This window comes from Oncorhynchus kisutch, linkage group LG11 (genome assembly GCF_002021735.2).
Source record: "Oncorhynchus kisutch isolate 150728-3 linkage group LG11, Okis_V2, whole genome shotgun sequence".
NCBI lineage: Eukaryota > Metazoa > Chordata > Actinopteri > Salmoniformes > Salmonidae > Oncorhynchus > Oncorhynchus kisutch.
This window is the reverse complement of record NC_034184.2, coordinates 228,490-241,410: the sequence shown is the minus strand read 5'-3', so window position 1 is coordinate 241,410 and position 12,921 is coordinate 228,490. Positions and strand designations below refer to the sequence as shown.

Genomic DNA, 12,921 nt, shown 5'->3' with positions numbered 1-12,921 from the left:
GTAGGAGGCTTGGTTTACAGTATTAGTAGAGGGGGTATGAGGCTTGGTTTACAGTATTAGTAGAGGTGGTAGGAGGCTTGGTTTACAGTATTAGTAGAGGTGGTAGGAGGCTTGGTTTACAGTATTAGTAGAGGTAGTATGAGGCTTGGTTTACAGTATTAGTAGAGGTGGTATGAGGTTTGGTTTACAGTATTAGTAGACGTGGTAGGAGGCTTGGTTTACAGTATTTGTAGAGTTGGTATGAGGTTTTGTTTACAGTATTAGTAGACGTGGTATGAGGCTTGGTTTACAGTATTAGTAGAGGTGGTAGGAGGCTTCGTTTACAGTATTAGTAGACTTGGTAGTTGCTATGAGAGCTATAAAGTGTGTGGAACTTTACAAAGTAATGTGTATGTGTACCTGATGGTGTGTATGTTAGCACTCAGTTTCCACTCTAACCACAAATATCTGATGTTTTAATGATGCTTTGTTAGGTCATTAACACTGGCACCACGTCTGTTGTGGTATACATACATTGTTTCTCCTTTAGAACTGTGAATCCTGTTGGGAAGTTCAATCATTTCGCTACATAGCTCTGCTTTCCAATAGACCTGGGTTCAAATAATATTTGAAATTATTTATAATACTATCAGGGCTTGATTGAGCTTACCTGGCACAATGGAACTAATAGAGTCATCACAAAAGTACATACCCTGCCCTTCTTGCACTCCAGACAGGCAAAAACAAACACTCAAAATTAGTTGAATAATCTCAAATAATATTTGAACCCAGATCTGCTCTGCCCTAATGTTGCATAACATACCAGGTAAATCACTACCTTGTCACTGGCATTTAAAAACTGGGCCTGCTCTGATCTGAGGCTAACATCCGAGGCTAACATCCGAGGCTAACATCCGAGGCTAACATCCGAGGCTAACATCCTACGAATTGATTTGAGGGAAGGGGAAAGGGAATTGTCTCATAGCTGGCATTGAGCACCTCTGTATCCCAGAGCTGATTAAAGGAATAAATGTGTTCTTATTGGTCATCACGCAACACTGTTGTAACGTTATAGTATGAGCTCATGGACTGGCATCCACTCTCTTCCTATAGATGAACAGCTGTAGCCATAACAGTGTTCTCTTGCTGTAGCTACACAATACAGTGTAGCAGAATCCACAGGGCACAGGGATCTGGGCAGAGCAGGGAGCATATAGGTTCAGAAGTACAGCCCTCACATATGGCATAACATGAAAAGACATGACATAACATCACATAACATGGCATAACATCACATAGTGTGACATAACATAACATGACATCTGAGAACACACTTTACGATGAGATTGATACGCTGATTTACTGCACTTTTACCATGTTCTTCCTTGGGAAATGAAAATATGCTAAATTAGACTAAACTAAATGGTTTATTTAAGCAATAAGGTCAGAGGGGGTGTGGTATATGGCCAATATACCCCAGCTGAGGGGTCTTCTTAGACTGTTCTCTTTCTCTCTATCGCATCTCTATCTCTCTAGGTTTGCGAGCCAGAGAACCCCTGCAAAGACAAGACCCACAACTGTCACCGTTCAGCTGAGTGTATCTACCTTAGCCACTTCAGTGACCCCATGTATAAGTGTGATTGTAGGATAGGCTATGCCGGGGATGGCTTCATCTGTGGAGAGGACTCTGACCTAGACGGATGGCCCAATCAGAACCTGGTGTGTGACGCCAACGCCACCTATCACTGCAGGAAGGTAACAGACCCTAACATTATGTTTCCTGGGCCACATTAAGCCTAGTCCATAGTTCTTGATTAAACCTAGACCTTCCTCGAAAATTTGTTTCAATTGAGATTTTCAATTGAGCATGCACTTTAGTCTAGGACTAGGCTTAATCTAGGTCCAGGAAACTTTTATCCTCATACCAGACCTGCAGATTTTCCATATTTTTCCAATCTTACAGTATATCACTCGTTGATAGTTCTTCCTGTGGCTATTTCTAAAACTGTTTCCATTTCTTTATCAATCTTTAACAGGATAACTGCCCCAACCTGCCTAACTCTGGACAAGAGGACTTTGACAAAGACGGCCAGGGAGACGCTTGCGACAAGGATGATGACAATGATGCAATCGTGGATGAGAGAGTAGGAGACCTTTTTTAACGGCCCTGTGAAGTCCAAAACATTATTGTCCTTTGTTTTAATATATATATTTCCACACTATGAGGTTGGAATAAAAGTGTGAAATTCTGAAAATTATGATAATGCCCTTTTAATGTAAGAGCTGTTTGAAAAGACCTCCTGAAATTTCAACTTGTTTTGCATGGGTGGAGTTTTGACCTGCCTGGCGATATAAGCTAATAGAACAATAACAAAGATAGTTTCAAACCTAGCTACCTATGCCTCCCATTAGGCTTCTCCAATTAGGCCTCTCACTCAGGCCACTCCCAGACACTCCAAAATGATTGCTTGAGAAATTGCTCTTTGCTAAGAAGCTATTTTTGTTCATTTTCAACCATTTTAATTGAAAACAATAACAGTTAGGTACTTGATTGTTACCCAGAAATGGTTTAATATTGAGATAAAAATGCCTGTGTTGGACCTTTAAGGCAAATGTATTAAATGGGTGAAAAGATATTCAGTAACTCTTGGTAGGACAATAGAAGTTTGCTTCAAGGATCAATGTTTTATTGTTAAAACCAACACATTTTGGCAAATGCCTTCATCGGGGTATTTAGATGAATTAAATAGGAAATCAAATGCCCTCTTCAATCAACGGACGCTTTAATAATTCTCATTTGGATTCTCTCTCTCTCTCTCCTCAGGACAACTGTCCTCTCCTGTATAACCCCAGACAGTTTGACTTTGATAAAGATGATGTGGGTGACCGTTGTGATAACTGTCCCTACGAACACAACCCTGCCCAGATTGACACTGACCACAACGGCGAAGGAGATGCCTGTGCTGTCGACATTGATGGAGATGGTATCAGTTATTTCTGACCAAATTACTAAAGAATATGCTTCACTGTTATATTATAGTTAGGGGATAGGCTCCTTCAACTCTTAACTTTTATATGCCTCTAATGTATTATTTAAAGGGATCATTTATCTCCTTCCCCAGAGTCAGATGAACTCGCCGACACCATTTTTATGTCTTTGCATGCGGTTTGAAGGAAGTTGCTAACTCGCGCTAGCTCAATTGCTAGCTAGTATTAACTCACTGGCTAGACGTCTATGGGTATCTATGGGTAGCCGCCCCGAGCATTAGCTCGGGGCGGCCGTGTAGCCTAGTGGTTAGAGCGTTGAACTAGTAACCAGAAGGTTGCAAGTTCAAATCCCTGAGCTGACAAGGTACAAATCTGTTGTTCTGCCCCTGAACAGGCAGTTAACCCACTGTTTCTAGGCCATCATTGAAAATAATGATTTGTTCTTAACTGAATTGCCTAGTTAAATAAAGGTACAAAATATATATATATATATATATATGCCACATGCAAGCAAATATCTAAGATTATAACTCAAGATAAGTCCTGCACACACAATATTACAATTTTCCTTTTCATTGTCCATTTCCCCTTTCCTTTAGAAATCCCAAATGAGCAAGACAACTGTCCGTACGTGTACAACAATGACCAAAAGGACACTGACATGGATCGAGTGGGTGACCAGTGTGACAACTGTCCTCTATTACACAACCCTGACCAGGTAGGAAAAATAAACAGTCACTATTACACTACTTGTGTAATTACAAAAGCTACCCCATTGCTATTAGGGTTGCTAAATGCCAGAAACATTATAAATATTTTCTAATATAACATTTAGAAAAGTTCTGGAAAATCAAGCTGGTATCTGCAACCCTCCCCTCTCCTCTCTAACAGGCTGACACAGACAATGACCTGTAACCCTCCCCTCTCCTCTCTAACAGGCTGACACAGAATATGACTTGTAACTCGCCTCTCTAACAGGCTGACACAGAATATGACCTGTAACTCTCCTCTCTAAAAGGCTGACACAGAATATGACTTGTAACTCTCCTCTCTAACAGGCTGACACAGACAATGACCTGTAACCCTCCCCTCTCCTCTCTAACAGGCTGACACAGAATATGACTTGTAACTCTCCTCTCTAACAGGCTGACACAGAATATGACTTGTAACTCTCCTCTCTAACAGGCTGACACAGAATATGACCTGTAACTCTCCTCTCTAACAGGCTGACACAGAATATGACTTGTAACTCTCCTCTCTAACAGGCTGACACAGAATATGACCTGTAACTCTCCTCTCTAAAAGGCTGACACAGAATATGACTTGTAACTCTCCTCTCTAACAGGCTGACACAGACAATGACCTTGTAGGAGACCAGTGTGACAACAACCAGGACATTGATGAAGACGGTCACCAGAACAACCTGGACAACTGTCCTTATGTGGCCAACTCAAACCAGGCAGACCACGATAAGGACGGTAAAGGGGACGCCTGTGACTTCGACGATGACAATGACGGTATCCCTGACGATAGAGACAACTGTAGATTGACGCCCAACAAAGATCAACTGGACTCTGATGGTAAGGAGGAAAACATGTGTGCATGGACGTATGCATACCCACGCACACACACGCACACACACGCACACACACGCACACACACACACACACACACACACATACACACATACACACACACACACACAATGTGCATCAGCATGTTGAATACCCTCACACCTGTGAACAGTGCTGTGACTGTAGCTGTCTGAATTAGTAGCCATTAGGTAGACTCTGTGAGAGCCCTATATAGTATACTGTAGATACTATCTATAATCACACAGACTGCTGCTTGTGGTACAGGAATCTCCCTTTGAGGCTTCCCTGCACCTGTCCACCATAAAACACAAAGCAGAACCTATTCCCCTCCCTTTTACATTCATGCACTTGGGAACCCTAACCCTGCACCTGGGTACCCTAATCCTGCACCTGGGTACCCTAACCCTGCACCGGGGAACCCTAACCATGCACCTGGGAACCCTAAACCTGCATCAGAGAACTGAGAACCCTGTACCTGGGAACCCTGCACCGGGGAGCCCAAACCCTACACCTGGGAACCCTAATCCTATACCTGGGAACTGGGAACCCTGTACCTGCGAACCCTAACCCTGCACTGGGGAACCTTAAACATAAAACTGGGAACTGGGAACCCTGCACCTGGGAACCCTAACCCTGCACCTGGGATCCCTAACCCTGCACCTGTGATCCCTAACCCTGCACCTGGGATCCCTAACCCTGCACCTGGGATCCCTGCACTTGGGAACCCTAACCTTGTACCGGGGAACCCTGTACCTGGGAACCCTAACCCTGCACCTGGGAACCCTAACCCTGCACCTGGGATCCCTAACCCTGCACCTGGGAGCCCTGCACTTGGGAATCCTAACCTTGTACCGGGGAACCCTAACCCTGTACCTGTGAACCGTAACCCTGCACCTGGGAACCCTAAACCTGCACCAGGGAACTGGGAACCCTGTACCTGGGAACCTGCACCGGAGAACCCAAACCCTGCATCTGGGAACCCTAAACCTGCACCTGGGAACTGGAAACCCTGAACCTGGGAACCCTAACCCTACACCTGGGAACCCTGCACCTTGGAACTGGGAACCCTGTACCTGTGAACCCTGCACCGGAGAACCCAAACCCTGCATCTGGGAACCCTAAACCTGCACTGGGGAACTCTAAACCTGCAACTGGGAACTGGGAATCCTGCACCTGGGATCCCTAATCCTGTACCTGGGAACCCTAACCCTGCACCAAGGAACCCTAACCCTGCACCTGGGAACCCTAGCCCTGCACCAGGGAACTGAGAACTCTGTACCTGGGAATCCTGCACCTGGGAACCCTAAACCTGCACCTGCTCATGGGAACCCTGCACTTGGGAACCCTAACCTTTTCCCGGGAAACCCTAACCCTGCACCTGTGCACCATAAACACACATGAGATTCCTTTTAATCCCCTCCTTTTTCACTCATCGTTTTACAGTTCAATATGCCTTGTTCTATTTCCCCTCTCTATTTCCCCTATAAGTAGTATATGCACATCCAGTAACTGTTGTTGAATGCTCCCACAGTTTTATTGTGCAAGTATGGTGGGTGGGTCAGACAGGAAAGAGTTAACAAAAATGAGTATTTCTGGGTCAGGGTTGATGAAGTCATTAGCGTATGACTTCATCGTGCGGAGCAGGAACCCATGATGGTATCATCAGCCAGCCAGTTTTATTTCCAAAAGGGGCATCTGGGCTCGCTTGCTCTCGATTAATCCACAGTGCCCAATTTCAGTTTCATCATGCAGGGTTACCTGGAAATTGTTTAGTTGGCTTTAAATTGAAACAGTCTGTGTGGAGAGGGGGGATAGGGAGGGAGAGAGATATGGGAAAGATGGAGGGAGAAAGAGTGTGCCAGATCCCTTCATCCTCTTCACATCTCATCAAAAAGTGTTTATTTGATAGAATCAAGTCAGCCCCCTGTGCAATAACAAAAGAGTAGAGGAGAAAGTGGAGAAAATGAAGCTACTTCACCGTAGCACAGGCTTTAATCTCGCTGGCCACTTCCCTTCACTCTGTATCATGCCCTGAGTCTATTTCTAATAGACGATGTCCTCTAAGACAGTTACACGTATCAATGGTAATTTTCATGGCATGCAGAGATGGCTGAGACTCCTTATTGGAATTGGCAGACATACAGTATTAAAAGCTAAAAGTTCTTGGGAAAGAATTGTGATTATTTTCTGTTCCGCTTTTTTGATGAAAACTTAGCAGACTAAGTGAAATGTCTGCCTTCCCTGGGGTGGCAATTTTTGTCGCCAGAAATGATGGACATTTGAAGTAAAGTTACAGGTTAGCATGGATCGTATTCACTCATCGTGCACCCCAGGAGGAGTAACTGCTGCTTCTGCAAAAACGAATGGGAATCCTAATAATAAATCAAAAAAGCTTCCATTGAAAGGGAATAGGAGAGCAACAACCAAAGATGGAACATTGTATTATGAATTCATGGTGCTCTGTTTTTCATTTAAAAAGCAGACCTCGTTACGACCACAGTCAAAGTTGTCACACTAGGACTTTGTATTTTAACCCAGCGTCTTCTGCTCTTCTATCAACAGGCGACGGTAGAGGAGACGCCTGCAAAGACGACTTTGACAACGACAACATCCCGGACATCCTTGACGTGTGTCCTGAGAACAACGCCGTCACCGTCACAAACTTCCGTAAGTTTCAGATGGTGCACCTGGACCCCAAGGGAACCACGCAGATCGACCCCAACTGGGTGGTTAGGCATCAGGGCAAGGAGCTGGTGCAGACTGTCAACTCTGACCCAGGCATCGCTGTTGGTGAGTAGGACATTAACCTCAATAAGTAGTCCCTATACTGACGTAAAATATAGAATTATTAGAGATACGTTTGAGATATTTAATTCACTACAGTTTAGAGATGTGCAGACTGTCAATTCTGACCTTGCATCACAGTGGGCGAGTAGAGCAGGACAACCTTACCTCAGATACTTTTGTATATATAGTGTACATGAAAGTATGTGGACACCCCTTCAAATTAGTGGATTCTGCTATTTCAGCCATATCTGTTGCTGACAGATGTATAAAATCAAGCACACAGCCGTGCAATCTCCATAGACAAACATTGGCATTAGAATAGCCTTACTAAAGAGCTCAGTTACTTTCAATGTGGCACCGTTATAGGATGCCACCTTTCTAACAAGTCAGTTAGTCAAAGTTCTGGCCTGCCGCCCCTGCTAGAGCCGTGCACTTAGAGCCGTTAACTGTAAGTGCTGTTATTGTGAAGTGGAAACGTCTAGGAGCAACAACAGCTCAGCCGCGAAGTGGTTGGTCACATAAGCTCACAGAACGAGAACGCAGAGTGCAAGTGAAAACCGTCTGTCCTTGGTTTTACAGTTCAAGTTCAATATGCCAGTTCAATATGCCAGTTCAATATGCCAGTTCAATATGCCACTACCAAGTTCCAAACTGCCTATGGAAGCAACATCAGCACAATAACTGTTTGCCTGTACTTAACCCTGACCTCAACCCCATCCAATACCTTTGGGATTAATTAGAACGCCGACTGAGATTCAGGCCTAATCACCAAACATCAGGGCAAGTCCCTGCGGCAATGTTCTAACATCTAGCAGAAAGCCTTCCCAGAAGAGTGGAGGCTATTATAGTAGCAAAGGTGGGGACCAACGTCATATTAATGCCTATGATTTTGGAATGAGATGTTCGACGAGCATGTGTCCACATTCTTTTGGCCATGTAGTGTACAGTATATGCATTTTAATTCTGAATCCCTGATTAATTTTTAATAACCAACCATCCTTAGTATTCACATGTTCTGTCCCACCATCCATCTTTAGTATTCACATGTTCTGTCCCACCATCCATCCTTAGTATTCACATGTTCTGTCCCACCATCCATCTTTAGTATTCACATGTTCTGTCCCACCATCCATCTTTAGTATTCACATGTTCTGTCCCACCATCCATCCTAAGTATTCACATGTTCTGTCCCACCATCCATCCTTAGTATTCACATGTTCTGTCCCACCATCCATCCTTAGTATTCACATGTTCTGTCCCACCATCCATCCTTAGTATTCACATGTTCTGTCCCACCATCCATCTTTAGTATTCACATGTTCTGTCCCACCATCCATCCTTAGTATTCACATGTTCTGTCCCACCATCCATCTTTAGTATTCACATGTTCTGTCCCACCATCCATCCTTAGTATTCACATGTTCTGTCCCACCATCCATCCTTAGTATTCACATGTTCTGTCCCACCATCCATCCTTAGTATTCACATGTTCTGTCCCACCATCCATCCTTAGTATTCACATGTTCTGTCCCACCATACATCCTTAGTATTCACATGTTCTGTCCCACCATCCATCCTTAGTATTCACATGTTCTGTCTCACCATCCATCCTTAGTATTCACATGTTCTGTCCCACCATTCCAGGCTTTGATGAGTTCAACGCGGTGGACTTCAGTGGTACGTTCTACGTGAACACGGACCGGGATGACGACTACGCTGGTTTCGTGTTCGGCTACCAGTCGAGCGGCCGCTTCTACGTGGTGATGTGGAAGCAGGTCACTCAGACCTACTGGGAAGACAAACCCTCCAAGGCCTTCGGTATCTCTGGTGTCTCCCTGAAGGTGGTCAATTCAACCACAGGCACAGGGGAGAACCTGAGAAACGCCCTGTGGCACACAGGAAACACTAAAGAACAGGTATGCTAAGATCCAAGATTCCATCCAAAGTGGCCACTCACCCTGACACAGCTAAGTCATATAAGCCAACATATCATACTGTGTCTCTGGTGTAGTCATACCCTCTATTGAGCAAACTTTCAGTCAATCAATCAAATATATAAAGTGACCATAGATCATAGCTCTTTAGTAAATAATTGTACTCCTTCTCTGTTGTCTACAGGTGCGCACTCTTTGGCACGATCCCAAAAACATTGGCTGGAAGGATTACACAGCCTACAGGTGGCACCTCATCCACAGACCCAAGACTGGTTTCATCAGGTGAGCAAGTCTAGCCTAATACCTAGAATTTAGCTCAGTGGGCTAAAACAGTCTGGTGGTATGTAGGAGACCTGGGATTGAATCCAGTTGATCACACCAAGCAATCATTCATGTATTGTCTTGTTGCGTTTTGCAGGGTTGTGGTTTATGAAGGGAAACAGATCTTGGCAGACTCAGGACCAGTGTACGACAAGACGTTTGCTGGAGGACGGTTAGGCCTGTTTGTGTTCTCCCAGGAACTGGTCTTCTTCTCCGATCTCAAATACGAGTGCAGAGGTGAGTTCTATAGCTAGTAACACCATTCTAGCTTGGTCCCAGATCTGTTTGTGCTGTGTAGAATGGTTGGTTGGTGAGAGATCTCTCCTTTATCGAGACAAAATGCAGCTGAAGGGGGGGAAAGTGTTGTTAAAACCTTCTAAATCTTTTCCAATACTCAGATGAGCTGGAGTTTCCAACTGTGTTGTCCATCAGGTAACAATCATAAAGAGGTCTCTGCTTTGTGTCGGCTGTAAAAAATAGTTTTTTAAGAAATACAAAAATCACGCTTTGTTAAAAAGAAAACAGCAGTCATGCTTTTGTTTCTGCTTGTCACCTTGCCTGGTTCCAATGACTCAGACTAGTGTGTGTGTGTGTGTGTGTGTGTGTGTGTGTGTGTGTGTGTGTGTGTGTGTGTGTGTGTGTGTGTGTGTGTGTGTGTGTGTGTGTGTGTGTGTGTGTGTGTGTGTGTGTGTGTGTGTGTGTGTGTGTGTGTGTGTGTGTGTGTGTGTGTGTGTGTGTGTGCGACACTGCGGGAGGTCTGGTGTGTGGTCTTAAATTTTTCAGGTGCTACTTTGATCACAAATATGAGAATACTGCTTGATCACTGTCACAGTGAAATAGTTGTTGTCTTGCTTCATGGAATGATACACCCAATGCTCCACCTTCTGCTGTATTCCGTGTTGTACCTTCCCAGAACCATACTGCCAAACTGTATAGGTATACAGCTGTATACTGTATATAGACTTAATCTACATACTGTATGACTCTGGATATGCTGTTATTCCTTAGCTTTGTGTTTATAAATAATCATACTTTTTCTTCCTTTTTTTATCTAGATAACTGAACAGCATTGGATGTGATAACTTCCAATGGCTAAAGACACTAAACCTCATAACCTGATCACCAGCCTATTGCTGAGTCGCTTGTCGTTTCAACCAAAGAAATGGAGCTTCAACTTCGCCCCTCCAAAGTCTTTTTGCCTCTAACTTTCCATTGAAGGGGCAGCCATGGCCCTTTGCAGTTTTTCTGAGTGCCTTATGTGAAAAGACATTTCCTTGAGAAGTGAAAACAGATGCCAAGTGGACAAATGAAAAAGGCCTTGGCGATGGAAAAAAACTAAGTAACTGATGTTGACAACATATTATAGGGATTCTTTGAACAACCACTTTTGTGCTTTTCTAACTTTCTACAGCTTTACATTAACAAAAGTAAATATAAAATGATTGTTACTCGATACATATTGATATTCTTGCTGGAATAGAGAGCAACTTGGTACAGTAAAGGTGTCTAGGTCGCCCAGCAACTAAAGGTCTCTGTATTGAGCTCAGCAGTTTCAGCCATACAGTGAAAAATACGATCAAATGTAATATTAACTGCCAAACTCTTATTTGATACCAAAGCACACTGATGTATGTTGCTGACTTAATGAAACAAAGTTATATTTTGTATTGTTTCTTATGCCATCCTGAACTGGTCTTCATCCATTTAAAATGTTTGTCAAACTCTAAGAAGGTTGACCTTGAGACCGTTTTATAGCATTTTAAAGTACTTTGGGATGTTTATACTAAGTTTGTACTATAATTTCTTCTGTAAATTATTATTGTGAGTTTATGTCTTGTTTGTTTTGTTTGTTAGAGATGGTAAATCATTTATTTATTTGTTTACACTGACGAAATTTCACAATTGAAGTACAACAGAAAAATCGTTGGATATCAACATCAAAATGTCTCAAACATCAAGATAGAATAGACTATCACAAACTTTGTGCACTATGCAGTGTTCTGTCATGTATTACTTGATTCATATGCTCACTAATTCCCCAAGAGAGGCCCTATCGTCACTCAAAACAGTGGTTTCAAGTGGAGCAGTTGTAGTAGTTTGGGTTTGTTGTAGCGTTCTGTTCCAATACATCCAATACAGCATCCCACTTCGATAGAATCAAGCAATATATTGTGCATTCTAGTAGTATGCTAGTATGGACATTGGAACATAGACTTAAGTGTTGATATAAGAGTGCTACATTGATGTAAGGGCAAATGTCATGTTTGGGGTTAGTTGTAGTAGTAGTAGTATGTGTCAGAGAACAACAATGATTATTATTATTATCACAGCATCCTTGACCACGACAGCTGACGGTCTGAGGTTTGAGTGTGTTTGCCTGGTGTGACAGGGGGACATTTCAGATGGGACACAATGAAAACACTTGACTTTATGTCAATGTAAATGTGTCGTTCACGTGTTAACGTAGAAACAGGTGGTCATGAGAAGAGAACTTTCTGTTTTGAATGAGTGAAACATTTAACCAGATGAATCTATTCAAACATTTAACCATTCTAGAATCTATTCAAACATTTAACCATTCTAGAATCTATTCAAACATTTAACCATTCTAGAATCTATTCAAACATTTAACCATTCTAGAATCTATTCAAACATTTAACCATTCTAGAATCTATTCAAACATTTAACCATTCTAGAATCTATTCAAAAATCAAGTAAAAATGTTTCTTGTAACTTTTGGTTGAATATTATGTATCAAGGATATTTGCAATGTATAGCTTTTAAGTTGTCATCAGTCTGCATAGCATGAATTGTTGTCAAATGTAGTTTTCTTTGTTAATAACTAGCTTTGTTATATTTTGTGAGGGATATTGCAATGCACAAATGTTTAAAAAAACATTTTTTTTTAAAGGTATTTGTTTGTTGTTAAATGTACCATTATTAGTTGTGATAGTTGTGGAGGAGTCGTCATGTATGTGTTCCACTTAAAAGAGATCTCATTTCCAAAATAAATTGTTTGTACACCATGTCTTCTTCATTGTGATACTGGAAATGATGGATTGTTATAAATATGTCATAAAATGATATTGATTTATATTTACCATTAAACTGATTGATTGATTAATTAATACATCAGATCCTTTAAATATTTTCAAGTGAAGATAAAATGTATAGTCCCTCTAGTTGAATCTATCATATGCAAAGAGAAATATTGTAAGGGGTGCCTATCTGGTCGCAGGGAAGTTAGACGCAGGAGAGCAGAACTTGATAATAGCCGGAGCAGTTTAACAGTAAAACCAATGGCATAAGAAATGCAA

At 42.4% G+C, this 12,921-nt stretch overlaps 1 protein-coding gene across 2 annotated transcripts in view; it reads left to right on the top strand.

Annotated features, from left to right (window-relative positions):
- The window catches only part of LOC109885802 (thrombospondin-2-like), a 169,784-nt gene extending 157,154 nt beyond the window's left edge, over positions 1-12,630 (top strand). The window contains exons 13-23 of one of the 2 annotated variants that reach the window (XM_031835170.1): positions 1,516-1,734; positions 2,016-2,123; positions 2,804-2,963; positions 3,567-3,685; positions 4,313-4,547; positions 7,125-7,352; positions 8,994-9,265; positions 9,468-9,565; positions 9,702-9,841; positions 10,003-10,036; positions 10,660-12,630. In XM_031835170.1, coding sequence (XP_031691030.1) covers positions 1,516-1,734; positions 2,016-2,123; positions 2,804-2,963; positions 3,567-3,685; positions 4,313-4,547; positions 7,125-7,352; positions 8,994-9,265; positions 9,468-9,565; positions 9,702-9,841; positions 10,003-10,036; positions 10,660-10,663 — 1,617 coding nt within the window. In that variant the 3' untranslated portion in view covers positions 10,664-12,630. The remainder of the gene's footprint in view (positions 1-1,515; positions 1,735-2,015; positions 2,124-2,803; positions 2,964-3,566; positions 3,686-4,312; positions 4,548-7,124; positions 7,353-8,993; positions 9,266-9,467; positions 9,566-9,701; positions 9,842-10,002; positions 10,037-10,659) is intronic. The other variant, XM_031835171.1, reaches the window with a different exon arrangement.
- The last annotated feature ends 291 nt before the right edge of the window (positions 12,631-12,921 follow it).